At 35.8% G+C, this 25,299-nt stretch overlaps 1 protein-coding gene across 1 annotated transcript in view; it reads right to left on the reverse strand.

Annotated features, from left to right (window-relative positions):
* Window positions 1–22,406, reverse strand: part of PDE7B (phosphodiesterase 7B) — a 345,318-nt gene extending 322,912 nt beyond the window's left edge. The window contains exon 1 of the mRNA XM_057527800.1: window positions 22,107–22,406. Coding sequence (XP_057383783.1) covers window positions 22,107–22,127 — 21 coding nt within the window. The 5' untranslated portion in view covers window positions 22,128–22,406. The remainder of the gene's footprint in view (window positions 1–22,106) is intronic.
* Window positions 22,407–25,299: the final 2,893 nt, after the last annotated feature.

Consider the following 25,299-nt stretch of genomic DNA (forward strand, 5'->3'; position numbering starts at 1 on the left):
AAAATCATGGAATTTACAAAATATTTAGAAAGAAACCACAATGAATATATCATATTTCAAAGATTACGATGTCCAGCTAAAAATATACTTGGAGGGAAATTTATAGTTTGAAATGTATGAATTAGAAAGGAAGAAAGACTAAAACTGAGCAATAGAGTAAACCAAAAGTCAGTAGAAGAAAGAAAACCACTGGATTAAAGACAGAAATTAATGAGGCAGAATAAAAGAGATAAAGGAGAAGTTCCACACATCAAGCACACACCCATCTCCGGGCATTGGCCTTGCTGTGCCCTCTGTCTAGAACTTTCTTTCCCCAGGTACCTGCATGGTTCACTCTCCCAACTCTTTCCCATGTCTCTTCTAAAGTCACTTAGTGGGATTTCTCAAGCACCCTGTTTAAAATTTCATGCCCAGCTCCCCAATATCCCCTAACCATCTTCCCTGCTCTCCTTTTTTGTACAGCAATTTTCACTAGCTATCATCTTTTACACATGCATTTTACTTATTGTCTGTGTTCCCCCATTATCTATTTTGCTCACTGCTGAGTCTACAGGTGCCTAGAACAGTCTAGCTTGGCAGTTTTCAATAAATGTTTGTTAAATAAATGATTTTATAGCTATCTAGGTGGTGTGTATACAGATGTCTGTCACATCATTTTCTATACTTTTCTGTACATTTGTAATATTTGTAATTAAAATTGTAAGGTTTTTTAATAAAAGAAAAATATCTAGGTCTATGAAGTATTAACAATGATTACCAATATTTACATTTTCATATTTTTCCAATTACATGTTTATATTGCTTCTACAATCACAACAAAATGAAAGTAATGCCTACCAAAATAAATCATATATGCCTAGCTCATATATTCAATAAATTTTGTTATTGTTTTAAAGCACCTGTTCTTCTCCAGAATTAGTGAAATTCCCAGAACTATATCACACTATATTAAAGATTGCAATAAAAGAACATTTAAGAATCCTTTAAAAACACTTCAGGCAAAAAACTCCATAATGAAAATATTCACAGGATAGTGTGTTACTTCAGTGAAAAATTTTTTGAGAATGTTCGTGGACTCAGATATTGACTCCAAAAAACCTAGAAACTAAGGGTCACTTGAAAGTATAGGGAAAATATCTTTACCCCAATTCTTAGATATTTTCATCTGTCATGTCATTTTGTGTTTGCTGATGGTTCAGGAATTCAGATATGTTTTCTGACAGGGCCATTTAGAAGCTTGTGGTAGAGAAGGGGGAAGGAAATGAAACAATAGTTGCCACTTATTGCTAGATCACTGGATCAGTTTTGCTCTCTGCCCTGTCCTTCCATCTTCGGTGTAAGTACAATAATCTGATACCTTTACTGTAGGGAGTGATTGTGTACATGAACTGTTATCAGAGTGGATTTTTCATGCTTGTAAAATTTATTCATTAATACAAGAAGAATGACAGAAAATTAATTAAAATCAGATGATCAAAATACTAATGCATTAGACAACACCAAGACACAAAAATGGTTCTGTTACATAGAACCCTTTTTATTCATAGAATAAAATATAAACTGAGAAAAATCCTCATTAGTCCAAGATAATTGTAATCTGCCGATTGTGAGGTTTTCAAAAACAATTTAAGTGAAAGATCTGGATATGAAGAAATGAGAAATATTGCACGTTCACTCTATAGTGATATGTAAATGGTGGTGTTAACTCAGGTTATGTTTTCCAAAGTTCACACGCACACTGAGTACAATTTAATTATGTATGAACTAACCAAAAATTCGAGTAAGTGGGCAGAAAAGTGAGATTCCAGGTGAAACTACTGTGGTAGACTTCAATTAACACGTTCACACAGTTCTTGGTAGTCTTTATCTAACAGACCCACTTCAAACATAGAATGAATTTGCTCTGTGAGACTTCTTTAAGTACGGAGAATCCACAAAGTTGGGTTTCCTTCCTTGTGTTGTCTTGAAGCAAAGGGCATTAATTAGACAGAAAAAAAAGGAAACATCTGATTTCTAATCATTTTTAAATATTCTATGAACACCTGTCCTTGATGTCTGACAGTATCTTAAATGAAATCGAAAGTATCCTTAAAAAGACAACAGCAGAGTTAGTGTGATGTGGACGATACTGTATGAGAAAAGTTCAAGTAGTGTCATTGTTGGAAAGTCATTGATAAAATTATGAAATCTTAAACAGTAATTCTCCCTGGCTGAGCACACAGAGCAGCACTAAAATGCTAAATAATGATTTGTAATGAAATTCTAGATTGCTTTCCTGAGGTAAATTATAAGGACTCTACTGATTATATTTACATAAGACAAAACTTGCTAAGGCAACTGAACTCTTCTCTGCAAGCACTCAAGTCCTTAAGAAAGCTGGAATTAGATCATTTTTGACAACTCACTGAGCCATCTGTTAGGAAAAACTGGAAGAGCTAATGAGGTGACCTAGGAGATACAGGGATGTATGTATATGTGTAGCTGATTCACTTTGTTATACAGCAGAAACTAACACACCATTGTAAAGCAACTATACTCCAATAAAGATGTTAAAAAAAATGTTATTATGAATAGAACTTATTCTGTATTGTTGGAATTAGTTGTTTCAAATTTCATTTCTGTTATTATTGTTCCACATTATTAAAATCCAGCCATTCATATTTTCCTAAATGTCATGAATTAAAATAAAAACCAAAGAGATGGTATGAGGCTATGAGATAACAATAATGATAAACAGTAATTAATAGTTACTTAGATTTTTCTACCATTCACATTCACACACAAATACATATTTTACATATATATGTATCTCAACATATGTTTATATATACATATATATACATACAGATAATCAATACATATACATACAATACATCTATTTTTAAAATAACACTTTGAGGGATTATTATAGCCAATATAAAACAAATGGAAACTGAGCCACAGAACACTTAGTGACTTCCTTGGGGTCATAGCTTTGGTGAATGTCAAAGCCAAGACTAGATTTTGAGTTTCCTATCTTTCCCCTGGATTCTTCTCCTCAATTCATATATACCTGTGTTTTCTACTATCACTGACTATCTTTTGTGTAAGTGACCGTGGTCACGGGAGCGCCTTTCTCTGCCCCCTGACACCTCCTCCCAATGGGCAACTCTCTATCCTTACTTGGAGGAGAAGAACAACGTGTGCCTGGTATCTTAAGAAATCAAAGCAAATATTTCCATAGACGTTGTTCCTCGTGTTGTTTAGGGTCTACGTATTCCTTGCACTTGAATTTCACATCCTTGTGGGTTACACAGGCTTTGGTGGGCTGACTGGAAATCAATAATATAATATAGTGCCTAGGGAATGATTCTTTGCCAGTTCTAGACTTTTGTATCAAAACAAAAGTCTTTGTAATTGTGTCTTTGTAAATTGGAGGTGCCATCCTTTCACGTGAAGGAAAATATACAATAATGGCGCAATTTAAAGCAGCTGGGCTCACATTAGGGGCCACGTGTAACTATGACTGTACTTAAAAACATCTAAGAGCAAACATGGAGCGGCATATTTATACCACAGTTTCTTTGTGCTACTCTCAAGTATGTATGGAAAATTCCTGTCGTCGGGGTCCAAGCTGGAAGCCTCAGCCCCTTCACACTAGGAATTTATAAAGAGGCTTTCATGTCTACAGAGTCTTCTGAAGCACGAGCTCTGGCAAGGCTCCAATAATACAGGCAGCACCATGTAAAACCCAGATGCGTATGCATTTGAATCATTTCCTGGCTCCTCTCCCTCTCCCCACCTTTTGATGCTGATGGAAGGCTCAGTCCTCCATCCTCTTCCTATTTAATTACGTTGATTTCCTAGGTGACCTCATTCAGTGCCAAGGCTTTAAATAGCAAATGTATTGATAGATCTAAGTACAGTTCTGATCTCTCCCCTGAACACTGCACCTCAAACTTAATGTGTCCCGAACAGGACTCCTACTTTCTTCCTGCAGCTCCTTTCTCCAACCTCATCGTCCCTCAATCTTCCCCATCTTGTCAATGGTACCTGCAGTGATGCAAGCCAAAAATCTAGAATTCATCAATTGTTCTTTATTTAATTGACATGTACACAATATAAATAGCACTGACTACTGAACCGAGTCCTAAGTGCACACACACACAGATACACACGCAGACACACACTCAATCTGTATAGCAATCCTATAAGGTAGGCATGGTTAGCTTCTTCCTCCAATTTTACAAGTTGGAGAATAGGTTATTTAAACAAGGTTACTTATCCAAGGTTACAAAGCTGGTAGGAGGCTGAGCCAGAATATAAACCCAGGGAGCTTGGCTCCAGAATCTGGGATCATAAGCACTGCGTAATGCTGTCCTTCCTTTACAGCCAATCCACCATCCATTCCTATCCATTACACTGTCAGATGCTCACATCTGAGCACTAACCATCACTCCACTGTCTCCGCCTCAGTCCAGGCTGCCTTCACCTCTCCTCTCCTGCAATAACTGACAGCTGCCCACGACGGCTTCTATACCCCAGCCTGCACAATCCATTCTCTGCACGGGAGCCAGAGTCATCACTTTAAAGCACAAATCAGTTGAATCTCTTCCCTGTCGCCTTGGTTTCAGTGGCTTCCTATTCCCTGTGAGAAGAGTAGAATTCAGACCATGCCTGGTGAAGGTGCACACGGTCTGGGCCCTGCCTTCTTAGGCTCACACATCTCCTTCCATCCTAGCGTCTCATTTTGCACCAGCAGCCCTGGACTTTCTGTCTTTCAAACAATGAAATTTGTTTTCTTTTTAGGGCTTTGCTCTTGCTCTTTCCTCCACCTGGATCACTCTTCTTCCAGGTCTTTGCATGGCTGCATCCATTTAATTATTTCAGACACAGACAAGATTCCACTGACCTCCCAGTTACACGCCCACATCTCTATTGCCAGCAACTAGCCATCACACTACCCTGCTTTATTTTCTTCACAGCATTTAGCAGTATCTGAAATGATCTGTCTTATCTACTTGTTTACGTGTTAACTGTCAGGCTTCTCTCACTAGAATGCAAGTTCCATGGAGACAGGGACTTTGTCTTTTCTACTTTTATATCCCCAGTCCCTATACCGCATTAGGTCCCCAAATACTTGTTGGTTGAATAAATGAATCCTGGCTCTGTCATTTAAAAGCAGTGACCTTAGGCTAATTATTTAATCAATGGGAGTCACAGTTTGTACATTAAAAGGGGACAATTACACCTATGTATTGAAGATTTTATGAGGATATTTAGAGATTTAAGCAGAAATTAGAATTTTTCTCAAGACCTTAGTACTCATGAATATAATATACTAAAGTTTTGGGCTGATTAATAGTTTGTCATATGTGCACATCCTATGTTTCACATCAATTAAAAGAAGACTATACCTATCCCACTTCTAAGACCTAACACAATTACTTGTAATTCTGGATTATCTTCATTAAAGTACTAATATTATATGCCAATCATCATCAGGCTATATACTTTCATATGTGTACATGTATATACACACATATATAGGTATTTCTAGCTATATCTGTATCTATATTTATATATCTATACCTGTCTACCTATATATAGTCACATGGACACACACATATGTACATAAACTTGTATCATATGATTATCTGAGGCTCTCATAGAAAAAAAAAAAATTGAGCCAGCATACTTAAGGCATCTAGGCCAAACTAAACAAGAGAAAATGTAAAATATTTGGCCTAAAATTCAATTTCAGTTAAGCATGTGTAAGAATTCACTTGGATTGAATACTGGGCAGAGTTCTGATGCTGCCTGTGCATGATGGGAAAGTCAGAGGAGACCCACCATATTACAGCTCTGGGTGTTCATGCAAGCCCCTCAGCCAATATTCTTCTTAAATCGTTTCCACATACTGATTTGTCAAGCCTGCTTCTTGATAAAATATAGGCACTAAAAGGAATGATAGTCAAAATATTTAACCAGTAGTTTGACCAGAGGCAAAAGATGGGTATGACCATCCTGGCATCAAGCAGCAGAACACTGGCTCAGGACAAGGGCAAGAATGCAGAGAACCCTCACTATGGGGAACATGAAACTCGTCTCAGCCATACAGGAAAACCTCTCCTGGCCTGAAACTCTAATTTAAAAAAAAAAAAGCTATGATATCAGATTCTGGTTTGGAAATAGTGACATAATTTTAGGACTGTTTCACAGCTAGAAAATAATTGAAGTCATCTTGCGTGCTCAAGATTGCACGAATAACTTAAATGCAGGTCAAAATTACCAGGTTTATAAATTTTTTTTAAATTTAAATTCAACACATTAAATTAGCTTAAAAATTATTTGTGAATTCCTTTTTGATTTCTTTAAGGAAGAAACTAAATATCTGTGTTAGAAACAGAATAAATTACTCATGTACCTCTTCACAAGAATTTGCAATTAAAAACTGTGCAAAACTGCTATTTAGTTACTCAACAGTTTGTAATAACTCCTTGTTGTTACTCTATAACGTAAATGTCTTCTCAGTTTAAAAATTCATGGAGTAACACATAAAACTTAGTCTTTTGGCTTAAATATTAAGTCAATTCTTCTTTTCTGTTACTTGTAATGTATGATATTATCAATTCAACACAGCATATTTTATAAAAACATACCACGTATTAATATGTTTTTAATTTAATATGCTTTAGCATACATATAATAGGCTAAACATTGATTCTTTTTAAATTCCATTTTTTTAAATTTCTATTTTAAAAAGAAAAAAATGACATGAAAACTAGAAACACACCTATTTAAAAAGAAAATCAATAAAGCAGGATATTTCAAGCATATTTTTCTTAGCTGTTTACTGTTTTTTTCTCTAAAAATATATATTTTCTAACTATTTTTAAATTGCTCGTAAATAATTAATGATTGGACTCTAGGTTAAGGACGTAGCATATTTTGCATTTATTAGCTATAACTTCAAGTTCACCTGTGCTCCAAAGATAACCCAGCACTGGAAAACCTGCATAAAGTAGTACTAGGAAAACACAAATGCCCAAGAAAAGCCAGCAAACTGCCAGAGGCAATAGATAAATACAGAACACCAAAAACCTGGTTTTACATAACTAGACGAGAATTTGACTCCAGCGTAGCTAAGTTTAATCCTGGGTAGAGTATTTTCTTGCAACTATTTAAATAATAATTTGCTCATTCCACAGGACATAGCTAGTGTACTGAAAATAAAATTTTTTGATTGTTTACAACACATGTGGACTAACACATAATGTCTCATTCAGAGACATTAGATTTTGCTTGCATGCAACTATAAACTGTGAAACAATTTGGATAATGAAGAAAGTTGCTAATAGCTCATTGTACCTAATTTATATCAGCTACTACATAAGATAACATTAGCTTCCATGCAAAAAAGCCATAAATCAAGACTTAAATGATACATTTTGGTAGGTATCCTTGATTGGAAATGTGAGGTGCAGATGAAAAACTGTCTATTAACAAATAGTTATTTGACCCAAGATCTCTTTAGGATATGAGCAATCTCCAAAATGATAACGTTTCTCAAAGTACTACTGGCAAATAATAATTATAAAATAAGGTAATTATACTGACGCAATCATAATTCTTTTTGTTTTAAAATTTTACGTAATGGATATAATGCCTATAGTGAAATATGGGAGGTAAACACATACTTATCTTTATCTACTTAGTTCATGATTTTGATGAATACAACTTCTCATTTTTAAATTTACTTCAGATATAAGAAAAAGACAATAAAATGAAAAAAAATGAGAATTTACTTCTGGTGCACACTGGAGTTTTTTAATGCCATGTATGTTATCCTTAATTCTTTCTTCCCTTTCTCTCTTTCCACATCCTTTAAAGAAAGCAATGAAAGGAAAAAAGTGATAGTTGCACAGTACTTAGTATGTGCCAACCACTGTTTTAAGCATGTCATATACATTCATTCAACACAAAATCAGGACTATTAAGACAATCAGGACTATTAGTGTCACCAGTTACTTGGCAGAAACAAATGTAAATCCTATCTGGAGAAAGATAATATAACACTAGGCCTCAATTTATCTCCATATTTTTTATTTATAATGTCCAGTGCCCCATCAAAAATAACCAAGCATACGAAAGGCAAGAAATTTGAACCAACCAGGAGCACTAGCAGACAATAGAAACAGACACTTAAAAGATATAAATAAAACAAAGACTTTAAAATAATACATATAATATATACAAGGATATGATAGACAAGATTGAGAATTTTGCCAGAGATCTAGAAACTACCAAAAAAAACCCAGATTCTAGGACTGAAAATTACCATCATGATCATCATATAATAAGAATATATAATATAATAAAAAAATATAATAATACAGAAGACCTAAATAGACATTTCTCCGAAGAAGATATACAGATTGCCAACAAACACATGAAAGGATGCTCAACATCACTAATCATTAGAGAAATGCAAATCAAAACTACAATGAGGTATCACCTCACACTGGTCAGAATGGCCATGATCAAAAAATCTACAAACAATAAATGCTGGAGAGGGTGTGGAGAAAAGGGAACCCTCTTGCACTGTTGGTGGGAATGTAAACTGATACAGCCACTATGGAGAACAGTATGGAGGTTCCTTAAAAAACTAAAAATAAAACTACCATATGGCCCAGGAATCCCACCACTGGGCATATACCCTGAGAAAACCATAATTCAAAAAGAGTCATGTACCACAGTGTACACTGCAGCTCTATTTACAATAGCAAGGACATGGAAGCAACCTAAGTGTCCACTGACAGATGAATGGATAAAGAAGATGTGGCACATACATACAATGGAATATTACTCAGCCATAAAAAGAAACGAAATTGAGTTATTTGTAGTGAGGTGGATGGACCTAGAGTCTGTCATACAGAGTGAAGTAAATCAGAAAGAGGAAAACAAATACCGTGTGCTAACACATATATATGGAGCCTAAAAAAAAAATGGTTCTGATGAACCTAGCGGCAGGACAGGAATAAAGACGCAGATTTAGAGAATGGACTTGAGGACACGGGGAGGGGTAAGGGTAAGCTGGGACGAAGTGAGAGAGTAGCATTGACATATATACACTACCAAATGTAAAATAGATAGCTAGTGGGAAGCAGCTGCATAGCACAGGGAGGTCAGCTCGGAACTTTGTGATCACCTAGAGGGGTGGGATAGGGAGGGTCAGAGGGAGACGCAAGAGGGAGGGGATATGGTGGTATATGTATATATATAGCTGATTCACTTTGTTATATACCAGAAACTAACACAACAATGTAAAGCAATTATACTCCAATAAAGATGTTAAAAATAAAATAAAATAATACCTAAAAAAAAAAAATATATATATATATAAAATAATAAATACAATGAAAACCACACCTAAGCAATCATGGTAAAAATACTGGAAATCAAAGATATAAAGAAAGAATTACAAACAGTCAAAATAAAGGACAAACTGCTTTTAAAAGAGTATTTTCTGACATTAACAAAAACAGTGAGTTATAAGACAATGTAATAATGTTATAAAGTGGGGAAAGAAAATTACCAATCTAGAATTTTCTTCCCAGGAAAAGTGCATGTAATAAAAAAAAAAGGTAAATACATTTCAGATAGAAAAAAAAAAAAGACAAAACTGAACCAAATTATCACTATACTAAAGGAAATCCTACATGTAATCTCAGAGATGCAGGAAGGAAGAAGAGTATATATGACTGTATGAGACCATAATAACAATAATCATTGTGGAGCTTAAATTACATAAAATTAAATACCTAAAAACAGAATATAATTCAGAAGAGGCACAAAAGTAGTTAAGGAATTCATTCTAAGGTTTTCAAATTTCCCACAGAGTGATAAAAGTACTAATTTGCATTGTACTTTCATTAGGTCAAAGATGAATCCTGTAACATCAATAGTAACCAGTAAAACAATGTAAAAGAATGTAAAAATAACAAGCTAATAGGAAAGGGGCAATGTAATTATAAATATACTCAATCCAAAGATAGCAAGCAAATAGATAAAAAGAACTATAGCACAGGAAGGGCAAATATTGGGTTGACCAAAAATTTCATCCAGGTTTTTTGTAAGATGTTACAGAAAATCCCGAACGAATGTTTTGGCCAATCCAACAGCATAGTAAATCAGCATATTTAAACTCAAATATATCACTATGACATTAAATGCAAGAAGACTAAATACTCCACTGACAAGACAAATATCAGACTGAATGATAAAACAATATTTACTTATCTGATGCTTGTAAAGAGAGACATCTAAACCATAAACATATAGAAAATTAAAGACTAAGAGAATGAGAGATAAGTCACACAGACACTAACAGAAAGCTAGTGGTACAGATTTTAGTATTAGTCAAAGTAGACTTGAAGGCAAAATCATTAATAGAGAAAAAAGGGATATTTTATTATGAGAAAAGTTTCAATTCAACAGGATGATATTACAGTTCTAAATTTGTATCTAACTAAGTATTTGTCAACCTTTTTTCCATTATCATCCCATTTCCTTAAGCAGACTTTTTAGATTTGTTTCTCCTAATCACTTCCTTCCAAAAGAGTTTAATACCATATACACTGTATATCTGTTTATGTACAGATTATATACACATGGCCCTCTTTGGAAGGCCATAGACCATTGTGATATGTATTGCTTTTTTTGCTTCCTGAGAACCAACTATTAGATTTGAATTATTCAATTAATAATTTTCTAATTGACTTGTATAGAGCGCTGTACCTAACAACCACAGAATCCAAACTCATTTCAAATGTATGTGAAACATTTATAGAAGTTGGCCATATGTTGAGTCATACAAATAAGATACAACAAATTTCAAAGATCTAAATCATGTATGATCAATTATGATCTATGACCACGGTAGAATTATACTAGGAAACAATGACAAAAAGATAACTAGAAACCCCCAATATGTTTGAAAATTAATAAATGCACTTCTAAATAATCTAAGTCCAAAAAGAAATTACAATTGAAATTGTTTTGAGCTACCTGATGATGGAAACTCTAAATTTGGGGATGCAACTCTGTTAGAGAAAAATTTATTGGTTTAAATGTATTTATTCAAAAAGAAGAAAAACTGAAATGTTATGAGCCAAAAACACAAACACAAAAAAACCTGAGAAAATAGAAAAAAAAAGCTCAGAAAAGAAGAAAAAGGGAAATAATAAAAGACTAAAATTAATAAATATAGACAATAAATACACATAAATAAAGAGGATTTAAAAAGTCAAAAGTTGTTTACTTGAAATATCTAATAAAGTTGATAATCCTGTCAAAACTATTGGAGAAAATCAATAAAAACAGAAATGGCATAGTAAACTAATAGTAAAAATAAAAAGTTAGACTAATATTAAAGCAGGGAATTATGAATAACTTCATGCTAATTACAAAATTTTGATAAAATAGTTGACCTAGAAATACACAACTTACCGTAACTGAAAATAAAAGTAGAAAACCTGAATAACCCATAAAAATTAGTGAAATTAAAACCATAATTAAAATCTTGCCCACAAAATATTCCAGGACCAGATGGATTTGTTTACAGTTTCTAACAAATATTTAAGGAAGAAATAACATGAATCTATATAAATCTCCCTCCTCCAAATTTTTAAAGGGTAATATTTTCTATTTTTATGAGGTCAATGGAACCTGGCTGTTACCAGACAGAATAATTTTAGGCTAACCTTTTTTATGAACATAGTTGCAAAATCCTAAAAATTATTAGCAATCCAGAAACAAGGTAATAATGGATTAAAAAAAAAAAAGCATAACACATCATGACCAAATTGGGATTACTCCAGGACTTCAAGTTTGATTTGACATTGTAAAATCAGTCACCACTACAGCAGAAAAATAGAGAAAAATCACATGGTAGATATCAGAAAGAACATTTGATAAATCAAATATTTATTCATGATAACTCTTAGCAAACTAGAAATAGAAGAAAACTTCTCAATATTATAGAGAATATAATACTGAATGATAGAATGTTGAAAGCTTTCCTTCTAAGATTGAAAATAATACATTACCCACTGTTACCTCTTCAACAATTTACTGAAAATCCTAGCCAGTACAATAAGACAAAACTATCAGTATTAAAAAAGAACATATATGCCTACCATTATTCTTGGATAGCATGATTGCCTACATAGAATATCAAAAGAATCTACAGATAAAATATGAGAATTCCCAAGTGAGTTTAGTAAGGCTACTGATAACAAATTGACATACCAACAATTAATTGGTTTTCTATATATTAATAACAAAAAGTAAAAATTGAAATTGAAGAGATAATATTTAGAATAGCATCAAAATACTAAGTGTTTAGTAATATATCTAGCAAGGAATGTGTAAAATGACCACAAAGCAAGCTAGAAGATATTAGTGAGAGAAATTAACAAAGACCTAAATAAATGGAGGGATATACTATGTTCATGAATTGAAAGACTCAGGAAAGATGTCAAATCTTCCCAAATTGGTCAATAACCAAAATTTCATTTTTAGGTAAGGATCTTAAGTTAATTCTAAAATGTATATGGCAATGTAGAGAATGAAGAATGAACAAAATAATCCTGAAGAAGAGAACAGGAGATTTTACGAATGGGAGAAAATATTTGTAACATATATAGCAATCAAAGATATCAAAATATATCAAAAATTCCTATAAATTAATATATAAATGACTTGTTTAGACACTTCACAAAGAGGATATTTACGTGGCCAATATATATGTGCAAAAGTGCTCAAACTTGCCAATAATCAGAAAAATGCAAATTAAAACCACCATAAACTATCACTACACACCTCCTAAATGCTAATATGTAAGGTTAGTGAGGAAGGGAAGTATCATACATACATTGTTGGTGGGAGTGTAAATTATTTTAACCACCTTGAGCAGTTTTGAATTTTCTACTGAGGTAGAACATAAGCATTCTCTGTGGCCCAGCAACTAATTCCTAGGTGTATGCTCAGCAGAAATACATGTACAGGTGTATCAAAAGAATGCTCAGGCCAGTACTATTCATAATATTAACAACTAGATACAACTGAAATGTTTTTCCACAGTAGAATGGGTGAATAAATTGTTGCATATTCAAATAATTAGACACTATGCAATAATGAAATTAAATTAGAGCCATAAGTAACAACTTAGTAAGTCTCATTGTATAATGGTGAATGAAAGAATGGAGGAGGCTTGATGGGATTTCTGAGGTGGCAATAATGTAATAATGTTTTATTTCTTGGCTTGGGTAATTGTTATACATTGGTTCACTTAAAATTAGTGAACCATTCTGTACATTTATATGTTGGGTATTTCTCTGTATGTGTGCTATAGTTTAAAAATAAAATAAAAAACTATATTTCTCTTAAATGTTTAAAACATCCAACAGGACTATGCCCAAAATAGTTACAACTCCATGAAATAATTTTTATAACTGTAAGCAAATAATACTAGTTGATACACACATGATGCTTACTACCTTTCATGCACCGTTCTAAGCATTTTACAAACAAAACACATTTGATCTTCTCAACAACCTTATGAGGCAGATATTTTAAACACCTTCATCTTATAAATAAGTACAGTGCGGGCCAGAGAGATTAACTGGCTTAGGATCCCAGAGCTAATAAGTGAACCACAATGAACGGTGCCAGATTCTGCACTGTTCATCATTACGTTACGCTGCCTTTCAGAACAAAACTTCTGAAGTTTAAAGTGTCAGATTCACCCACTGCGAATGAACTTAAAATGAAATAATGTTTCCTCTATATACTGGAACCTCCTATAAATAAACATATTGCATAGATTGCTTTAACATTTTGAAATAGATATTTTTATGTTTTGTATAATAATTTAAAAAGTCTTTTTCTAACTCATGCTTAGAATGATCAAAGATGGATTTAAACACAGTGCATTTGAAACATATAAAAACAATAAAAAACTGTCATTAAAAAAGCTAGGGTTGAATTTCAACTCTATTAGTTTTAACTTCTGTAAACCTCAATTTCCTTGCCATTAAAGTGGGCATAATGAATCCTCTCCTAACAGGAATGTTCTGAGAAAGAAGTGACTTGACATTTGTGCCTTGAACTAAGCGACTAATTACATATGAAAGCTAATCCATCTGCGTGTGTAGTGAGTAAATCTTAGAAAGTTTAGAACATAAAGGCAACTCATTTTAAGTTCACATTTAAGAGACTTAAAAAGTAAAAAATGCTAAATAACTTGCCCAAAGTATTACACTTAGTAAGGCTAGCATCTGGAACTTGAACGCAGGGATTTAGGTTACAAGGTCAGTGTTCCTTGAAAAAAGTTTGAATCTCATTTTTTTCTTTCTGTTTTCCCTTCTCTCTCCACATAAAATACACAAACTAAATTTTTAGAAATTACATATTGTTGCCAATTAATTCAATAAATGTATCTGACCTATTTTTAAAAAGATTTACGTTAAAGGAGACATATTTTAAGTAGGCTATATTCTCCAACTGACTGTTTTTGACACAAATACCATTAAAAGTTTTTATATACATTTGTCTTCAAGTTTGAGAAGGGTGTGCCCTCTGTCTCTCTCATGCACTCACACAGACACTCAGGGGCAACATATTAATGAAAAAGAAGATAGTATTTTTCAATTACTTTATTATTAGCCATTGGATTATTTTTAAATGATTAATAATTTTTTTAAAAATTAAAAGGGATTTGTAGAGAAAAATTTAGAATGTCATTCAAAACTCCTATCATACATAAAAAGCAGATAAGTGGTTGTTTCAGAATGGAGAGAGGGGTAGAGGGAGGGACTACAAAGGCACAGGAAAAAATTGGGGGATGATGGATATGTTCATTGTCTTGAATGTGGTGATGGTTTCACAAGAGTATCAAACTTATCAAATTGTACACTTCAAATATGTGCAGTCAATTGTGTGTCAATTATGCCTCAATAAAATTGTTTTAAAAAAAAAACTCCTATCATACAAATTCCTATCTGTTTTGTGTTTATTCCTTTTGTTTTAACTTAAAGATTGTTTTTTACTCCAAACACAATAAAAGTCTAGAAAAATAGAAAATAAAAATTACTAAATAATTAAAATAACTAATACTTATATTTTCCAAATCAAACTAAAAACCAAATTGAAATTGTTTTCATTTCATTGAAAAAGCAAGAAGACTAGTCTGAAAGACATGGAAATATACTATATTTCTATCACATGGAAAACAACTTTTTCCTGAAATTTAATGACCTTTTCTAAATCAAGGCATTCTTTAGACCTCTGTATTACTGCAGCATCTCCTTTTACGAGAATACATCTACACTTTTGTGAATGACTGAGTTCTTTCATCTGGCTGGACACAGTTGGCAAGTGGCATAATGGGAAAGGGAAATGAAAGTCTTTTTTTTTCTCCTGAAAAACCAAGAAAGGTATAAATCATATTGAAACTGAAGCATTAGTTGCTTGTATTACTGCACAAACTACACATCTCAACACAGTGTTTTCTACTGTTTTATGAATAAATGGTATTATAGCATACTTTAATAAAGTCCATGATGTGTGGTTTCCTTAAACACTATTTGAATAAATATAAATTGTGCATATTTAATTAATTTGAAAAATTAAACCAAATTGACCAATTCTAAAAGAGAAAATTTAGTTAAAGTGTTCAAAGCAATAAAATACATACAGTCACATATGTACATTTAGTTTATGGAGAAAGGTCTCAAATAGTTGGGCAGGCAACAGGACAAAAAGTTTTCTTATGAAAACTTTGAAACATATATGAAAGCTGGAAGGAACTTTGAGCTTGACTAAGCCTCTCGTTTTGTACATGAGGAAACTGGTGCCCTGAGAGATGACTGGCCCAAAGTTACTCAAGCAGGAGGGCTGGGCTATCTATCTCCTCACTTCCTGGACTCTTTCTTCCGGGGCATGATGGCCTCCCCACCTGTGTTAAAGGCACACGGGAGAAATTCAATATGATTGAAGGAAGAAGCTAATGAAGCAATTAAAAAACAGAACTCTTTCTTCTTTTACTTTCTAATTTTCCTCTCAACTTTAATTTAAATATCACGCAGTAATAAATAAATACACATAATTTTTCCACTGTGTATGTAATAAACTTATGGGGAGAAAAGCTGAACAATTCTAAAGTATATACATGAACAGATAGTCTTGTTCCCATCCCATGCTCAAAGTTCTCCTGCCAGAGGCTTCCACTGTTAAGTTTTTTATTTGAATTTCTAGAAATTTTCCATCAGTGTGTGTGAATGTTTATGTTGTTATACAAATGTTAATGCAGCTTTTTTTCACTTAACACATCTTGAAAATCATTCCAGATTGTGCATGTAGATCTAGCTTATTCTTTTAAGTAACTATATAGCATTCTATTGTATGGATTTAAAATAATGTACTCAACAACTCACCTATTATTAGTTTAGGTAGTTTCTGAGTTTTTATATTAAAAACAAGGCAAAAATAAACATAATTTGATATATTCTTAGACTAAGATTTACTAGGGTCAAAGAATATGTAAAATATTGAAAATTTAGTGTCTTTATTTTAGATATCAAATTTTGACCAATTCAGGTATATGTTAACCTCCTTATGTCTACACCTGAACCCATGGAAATACCCCTCACCCCAGACTAACCCTGGACCCTACCTCCCATCCCAGGGGAAAAGAAGAATATTTTTTAAAACTCAAAACTCTTAAATATCCTTCAGTGTATTTAAATTATGTATAAACTCCTGTTTTGAACTGAATCCTTTTTTGTGTGTCTGAAGCAGTGATCAGGTAATGATGATTTTCATCATGTAGAAAGGATATCTTATATATTTATTTACATGTTAAATATGAATGTAAAACACAAAAGGTATTAACAAGACAAGAATCTGAGCAGGAATTTTAATGAAAAATTTTGCACATATTCACCAACAATTAGAAAGGAAAAACTAAAACAAACATTACTTCAAATTTTACAAACGGAAGCTCCATCAAAATCTCATTACCAATCTTAATTTCTTCCATCTTCTCCTTACAAATGCAAGAAAGGGAAGAAAGGGAGGCAGGAAGGAAGAAAGGAAGGGTGAAGGGAGTGAGAAGGATGGAGGGGGTATGTATGACATAAACTTTCTTTACTGGTATATTGACTGAGGCTATTATTTTCATACTTCTATGCTGTATACAAATAAATGTATAAAGCATTCATGAAAGGGTTTCGATTTTCAGTACTGGGGTATTTATACACTAATATATTAAGAATTATATATTGCTTAATAGACTTATGTGTGTTTTGTGTCATGTTATTTTTAGGTTTATCCAAAACTACAAACCCTGTCCCCTATTCTCCAAGCTTGAGACGTTATCTGTAAACCATACCCAGAGGAGATGCCAGAGGAATGCTCTGACCCAAGTAGGATCCAACCAGTGCCTGGATTAGAGCAGCTCAATTGCATCAAATTCCACCAGCAGGATGTACCACAGGCCCCAGGTCTCAGAGCAGACACTCAATGGCCAACCAATTCACCAAAAACATCTTTCTTCTGAGGATTCCTCCAACTTAGTTATTAACAAGTTTTCAGTTATTCCCTAAAGAAACCAGAATTGGAGCGGAAGAGATATTAAAGTGAGATAACACAGAAAATCTAGGACAATGATTGGCACTTAGGAAAAAGACACTTGGCACATTAAAGTCTCCAGCTACAGTGAACACAAAGCACATCCCTTTACTGTCTGAAGGGGAACTACAGTCACAGAGCAGCACATCAGCCTCAGAGGAGAGAAAGGGGGGCGAGGACAGGTGGTCTTCCTTGGGGAGCAATAGTCCTCCTGCGGAGAAATTCTCCAAAACCCAGGGACTTGTTTTTGTTTTTCCTTGGCAATGAGGGTATTTTGGAGGTGAAATTGCATAAATTTGGATAACTGAGTAAAGGCAAACTTTTAAGGGAAGTGGTAGAAATAAAGGATGGGAGAGGTGGAAGAATAAAAAGAAATTAATGCTAACTAGTCAACGTTAATCTTGTCAGGGTGAAGTTCAGAATCTGGAAAGGAAGAAGGCATCCCAGAAGTATTCCAAAAGCCTCATTTTAAAGAGGAGGCAGTTGGGGCCTCCAAAGTTTAAGAAATTTGCCTTAACTCACACAGGTCATCTCTGAAAGTTCTGAGCCACTTTGGGAGGTTTCCTGCCACCAAGGACATTCCTGCGACACTACAAGGCATCAGTGGTCAAGCCCATCACAGCTTGGGAACCCTCCTTGCTTGCACGAAATGGCTACTGGAACCTGGGGCTGCTGTCAAAGTTCTCGAAGGACTCCTGCCTTCTGGAACTCCTAGGGGTTCCAAGTCCAAGTGACGATGGAGAAGATATCAATGTACTGATTTAATTCACCATCTCAAACCTATACAGTAGCTTAATCAACTAAAGGGAAAACTTTGGCTTCCTTTCACATTATATTTTTTAAGGACACCATTACAAATATATCATTTCAAAAGAATGACAATGCCTTCCATTGGTCATATTAAAGACCACAATAATAGGCGTAAATATCTATATAGATGGAAAATTTAGATTTTTTTTCTTGAATTCAGTTGCATAAAGCAACCTCTTTTGTTTTTCTTCATCACCACCTCCCTTCCAAATTTTCTCTGTTCCTCCATTTCTCTGCCCAGGCTCCACTATTTGTTTAAGTTCAACCAGAATGTAAGTTTCCTGAAGGTGGGAATCATTGCTTATCTATCTTTTTATTCACTTTGCCTTGGTAGGCATAGCCCTTGACATGTTGAAAGCACACAGTAATTTTTTTTTTTTTAATAAAGGTTTAACACTCACATTTTTATATACAAATGGAATTTTTAAAAAAAACACCAAATAAGAATACTGTAAAAAGTTTCTTCTAAAAAAGGATTGTTAGAAATAACCCAATACAACCAGTTTCATTTACAGGTGATGAATCTGAGATCAAGAGTGAGCAAGTGGTTCAGAGTCATCCAACTAGTTAGATCCTGAACAAGGGTGCCCACGGGTCCCCTGCCTCTACCTGCTGCTCTTTTTAGTGTGCTCCATGCAATCGCTTTCTACGCACAAATGAAATCATCCAGATACCTAAGCGATTCTTGGGAAAGTATAACTGCCTTGATTATACACTAGGACTTTGACGCATTTCGTTGTACCCTTTGTTCAAATCTCTAACAATGCCTGGAACGTAGTAGATATTGTCAGTTTGGGTTTCTACATCCCATTTTCCCTTCTATCCCCCAAATTTCCATATCGACCACTTTAAAGATTGCTAATATACCAAGTATGCATCACCTCAGGCATCAAAGTTAGCATGTTGACAAAGCCACCTAGGATGCTTGTAAAGCCAATGGTCCTGATGCCTGTAAAGCACCCCAAGGCTGCCTCCCACATGAGGGGTGGGCGTGCTCCCCAAGACACATTCTTAGGAGAAGTGAAGATGCCCAAGGGAAAGCTCTGAGGAGGAACGGGGAGGCCACCACGGGGAGGCGCTGATAGAGAGGGTCTCATCTCATTTCCAAATGCCAAGTCTCTTCTTCTTTAGCTAGACTTGCCTCCTAGAAGAGAGAGTCCTACTTGTCTGTGGATTCTCTGGGATATATAAGCTGAATCCATGGGATGGTGGAGTCTTTGGGTAAAAAGTTCTGAACATTGAGGGTCCTTCAGAAAGTTACCCCCCAAAAGTCAAGGTGAGTTGAACCACTTAGAATACCTGTTAGCTTCTACATTTAGATGTTCTAAAGTCTATTCTGATTCTTAATTTTGACACTTCACTTTAATATAATGAGGCCCTTTTACTCTTGCTTGGGATTAGTTTACTGCTTAATAAATTCCTTCCAGCACTATGTTCTGTCAGTCAACAAGCAGCTTCCCCTGTGATTTGAGCCTGCTTAACAACAAATTCAACTTCGGAAGATTAATTACTAGGTAGAGGCATTTCCATGCGGTACATGCTCACTTTGAGGAAACTTGGTCATTTTACTTTTGCCTCTGTTTGGGGTAACAAGGTTCTCTGGCTGAAAAGAACACCAGTCAATGTTTGCAATGCCCTCCTAAATAGATTATACTTTAGGTTGGACTAACACAAAGGCTTTTTTCAAAGACAGTTGAAAATGCCATATTTGAAATTTATTTAAATAACTTACAATATATGAAGGGTAGTAAATTCTCAGCAAACATTTTAACTAGGTATTTATTGAGAACTGACAATGAGTAACTTTGTGCTGAACATCGCGAAAGGCATTACAAGATGTACTGGTGCAATTAATTTCCCTAAGTTGGTGTCTGCTCCTGACACATCTTGGATTTTTCCACCCTTGCCCTAAGTAACTCGATTCAAAACAGAGTTTCTCCCAGCTAATTGGCTGACATATAGTCACCGCTGATTTTGTCTCAACTGAGTACACTCTGAAATCAGACAGCTTACAGAGTCAGGTAAAAATCCTTATAAAGAGGATACAGACTTTGGAGTTGCAACTCGTCAACTCTGGGCTTCTACTTCAGACAAAAAGAGACTTCATTTTATTAGAGAAAATGTCAGTCAAGACGTTACTACTGACACCCGTCTTTGTTTCACCAGCCAGTAATAAAAGATAAAGCAGAGGAAATGGAGGAGCTGCAGTTAGGCATTTGCAACACACAAAGTCCTTGTTTTCCCACTAGGCGCTGCAGAAAAGCAATTGTCCATTCACAGCACATCCTCTGCATTTCAGACCTAATATTTTTGCAGTTCTTAACTTGGTACATTACACTCTTAGGCAGTTAATTTCATTAATTCTTTGAAATTCACTATGTGTTTTACACCTTGCTTAATCTTACTGCTAACATGACCCAGTTTTAAAAATTTCTCTTAACGTTGAGAATAGAAACCTTTGGGAAAAAAAATCAAGAAATTCTGGAAACAGTAATGGTGTCAAACAATCCTGTCTTACTTGCTATTTTATAACTTTGAGAAGGGTAATAAGGAAATCCATGTGAACCATATATTACTTGAATTGCTCTTACAATAACTGACTCTAGATAGGAATGATTTTTAGCAGGGGTCCCCCTCAACCCATAATAATAATGTGCCACTGAAAACAACATTAGCCTTGGTTTAATTGCCCTGCTTCCCACCCCGGCAACGTTTAGTGGTTTACTGTATATAAATGCATATGCCTGTCTTCAGGGGCAAAGAGGTTTACTGTAACATTTTAATAGTCATGCTGGCTGAACACATGAAGAACAGAATCTATAGAAGATTAATTAGTTCCCAGGCTCAATCACTCAAGTGCCTAATTAAATATCTCACTCTGCTTTCAACTATTGTAGGAAAAGATAATTAGCAAATTTGCAGTGCTAATAAAGAAGTTTTATTCTCCTTTATAAATAATGAGATCTAAATCATTGGTCATGTAACTCAGGGACTGCATCTCCCCTGTTGACTTCTAAATCCAGAACATTAAAAAAAAATGCAACAAAATGATAAAGTGCATTTTCCTCAAGAGTTCATTTTTCTGACACACCTCCTATAGGTTTTTCTACCTTCAATCTCATTATTAGCTTCCTCCTCTCTTCCTACTAATTTCTTCATCTTCTGTCAACCAACATGACAAACTCAAGAGAAAAAAGGATTTTCTTTTTCCCTGTTCCGCAGCCCTCACTAATCTCTTAACCAATATTTTCCTGTCCCGTCCCACCAAAAAGAAAAAAATGACTCAACTCTAAGATTTACATTGGAGAAGAAATATTGCATTCATTAAAAAAGAAGCCAAAGGAAAAAAAGCAACCCTCCTCAGGAGGGGCTCAAAGTGCAGCGAAAAGGCCGGAGTATCTCATTAGGCTGCGTGGAATGAAACGGTTAATTCAGGGTAAGTGATAATGTTTAGTCAGTTCGCCTAGAAAAAGGAAGGAAATTCAAAAGCTGGTTGCTGTAGTAACAATCACAGACCAAAAAATATATACATACAGGTTCATTTAAAATAAAACTCCTGCCACCTCTCTGTGATTCTGTTCTCTCAAGAAAAATGAGTTGCCGCTGAAATCTGTTGTACCTACCTCAACCATTAAACAAGACATTTAACCATAGTGGCAGTTCTGTGACCTTTGAATGCCGTGAAATCTCTGAGCGGTGCTGCTTGTTCATGAAGACTTGTGCTGCGGAATCCAGCAACTTCATCCAGGATTAGGAATATAATTAAGTAAAAAAAAAGAAAAAAAAGAAAAAAAAAAAGTAACACAAAAGCACACAGAGAGATCGGGGAGGAAGGAAGGTAGAAAGAGATTCTCTCTGGGTGAGTATACCACGTTTCTTTCTCCCAGGCAAGTGCTGGGATGGAGCCGAGCCTGCTGCAGTGCCCAGACCCACCGACTGGCTGGGGGAGCAGGCAGCCGGCCTGCTAGGCTGGGAGGTGCTGTCAGTTGCCACAGGCAAGGAAAAGCGGAGACCAATCGGCTTCAACTCTGGCAGCTTACTGGAGTGGAGCCTTTTCTGTTTCTGTTTCCTCATTTCAAGAGTGACGTCAAAGGGTTTAGTTTTCCTCTGCATGTGCTATTAATTTTAAAGTGCTGTGCTATGGGAAGAATGTGTGTGTGCCTGGGCACCCCGCTCTCGGGAGAACCCAAGAGACATTTTCTATTTTCAGGAAAAAATTTTAACAATTGAAACTACCTTGTGGTGAGGTGTATCAAAAAACAAAATAGACAAGAAACACTGAGCTAAAAGATAGCAGCAAGATTTATATTTTTCTCAAATGTGAGTGTATGTACTTTTGCCCACTTCCCAGCTGTTGCTTGTGTTTGAACTAATTCGTTTTTACCCTTACCTAAAAATGAGTTGTTAATCTTGAGAGCTGTGGAGGGAGACTTGCGCAAACGAGTTGGTGAACAATATTACGTGCAGTGAAAAACAGAAATCATGTTGATGCTGCTGAGCCCTGCTTTCCTCTCTTTCCTCCAGCTTCTGCGGTGAAGCGTCAGGATTATTCATGCCAGGGAGATCCTGCCTGCAACTCCCCACAGGGAGTCATTCAAGAAGCAGGGCACAGGGATGCCACACAAGCCTGCCTGGGGCTTCAGCACGTTCTCTCCCAAAGTGTGCGAAGGTACAGTTGTTTAGGGCTATTTCCTCTACCAGGGTCCCCAGCTCATCCCTGTACTTCTCTTCCCACTCTGGAAAATCTCGGCGGTGGCCATCTGTTGTTTCTGCCTTCTCCATATCCTCTCCCTTCTCCCCCCTCTCGCCCCATTCTGCTAACAGAACCTCTTGTTTTCTTCCGGAACCTTTCCCTCCTCTATCTAGAGATTGCATAGCCTTCCCCCTAAGACCCTCCCCTCCAAAAGAACCATAAGGGGCACATGAACCAGACTGATCAATCCAATTTGTCCGTTGCTTTAGACACGGAAAATGTTTTAGGGGTAAGCACAACATTCAAGAAAGGTGAGTCCTTTCCCAAATATGAATGCTGATTCCTTGAGAAAGAAGGTATTTATACCTCCCTGAGATCCTACATGCTAGGGTTACACAAGCTGTAGTGCTTGGGATTCCTCTTTGATGTTGAAGATACAGCAGTGAATGAAACAGGTGGTATCTGCTTTCATGTAGTTTACATTTTGGGGAAGAGGGAAGACAGGAAATAAAAATAAGTAAATATATAATGTCAGTTGATAATAAGGGCTTTGAAATAAAGGAAAGTAAGGGCACGGAGGTGTGTGTGTGCTGTTTTAGGAATGACGATCAAGGAAGCACACCTTTAAAGCAACTGGGAGCAGAGGCCCGAATGCAGTGAAGAAGCAGGTCACCTGTGGCGCTGCATGCCAGGTAGGGAAGCAGTGTAAAGGCCTGTGACAGGTGAACGCTTGGCATATTCAAGAAACAAAAGGGGAACTAGAGTGGCTGGAAGACAATAAGCAAAGAGAAGAAATGAGTTCAGGGAGATATGTCTGGGACAAGATCAGGAAGTATCTTACAGGCCATGTAAAGGATTAGAATTTATTCCAAGATGGAAAACCTGTCAGAGTGCTTTGAGCTATGGAAAGCCTAGGATCTGACGTAAATTCTATGGGATTTCCTCTCTCTTCTGAGTGGAAAATGGCTCTAGGGGAGCCAGGGTAGAGGCAGGGAGACCAGTAATGAGGCCATTTGCAATAATGGCTTGAATTTGGGTGAAAGCAGTGAAGAAGGTAAGAGGGCCAGATTCTGGAGGATGTGTGTCTGTGTATGTGTGTGTGTGTGTGTGTGTGTGTGTGTGTGTATGTGTGTGTGTGTGCTGCCTGTGTGTGCACATAGAATTGGCAGGATTTCAAGATGTGCGGTGTGAGAGAAAGAGAGGCATCAAGGATAATTCCCAGGATCCTGGCTTGAGCAAACTGGAATAGAGTTGCCACTTACTGACATGGGGAAGATTAGGAGAAGAACCTGGTTTTGAGGTGAACTAAAGAGTGGTTTTGGATCTTCATTCAACAGCGACAAATATTTATTGATTGCCTACTCCGTATCAGGCACTGTTCTAAGTGCTGGAGATAAAGCAGTGAAAAATACATAGTAACCGAAGAGCTCTTGCCCTCGTGAAACTAGATTCCCTAGATTCTTCTGAGGAGAGACAGACTATAATAGGATATTGAATAGTGATAATATTGTGGAGAAAAAAATTATGATAAGGAAGGGTTACTGGTCAGATGGGGGCTTGCAATGTTAAATTGAATATCTAGGGAAGGTCTCACTGCAAAGGTGATATTTGAACAAGACTTGAAGTTGATGAGGAAAGATGTAGGGAGAGTGCTCTGAGTGGGGGGGTGTCGCAGGTGAGCAGCAGGAGATGGCAATAGGCCTAGAGGGCGCAGATCATGTAGGGCTTTCTTGGTCATCGTAAAGACTCTGGCTTTTACTCTCAAAGAAGTAGGGTTTTAAGCAGAGGACGGAGGTGATCTGACTCGCATTTTAACAGGCTCACTGTGGCAGCTGTGTGGAGGTCAGACTGGAGGAAGGGGAACTGATGGAGGGTATATTGCAATAAAACAAGCCAGACATCACGGTGGTGTCGACCAGGATGGCTTTGGTGGAGGTGGCTAGAAGGGGTTGGCTTCTGATTATATCTTGGTGTTAAAAACAGCAGGGTTTTTAAAATGGATTGGACACTAGGTATTAAGGGAGGTAGATTAGTGAGAGGAGCCAGTAACATTTCCAAAATGTTGGGTTCCATTAAATGGAAGAATGGAGCTGGCATTGACCAAGAGACAGTGGGAAGAACAG

Source organism: Balaenoptera acutorostrata, chromosome 14 (genome assembly GCF_949987535.1).
Source record: "Balaenoptera acutorostrata chromosome 14, mBalAcu1.1, whole genome shotgun sequence".
Taxonomy (NCBI): Eukaryota; Metazoa; Chordata; class Mammalia; order Artiodactyla; family Balaenopteridae; genus Balaenoptera; species Balaenoptera acutorostrata.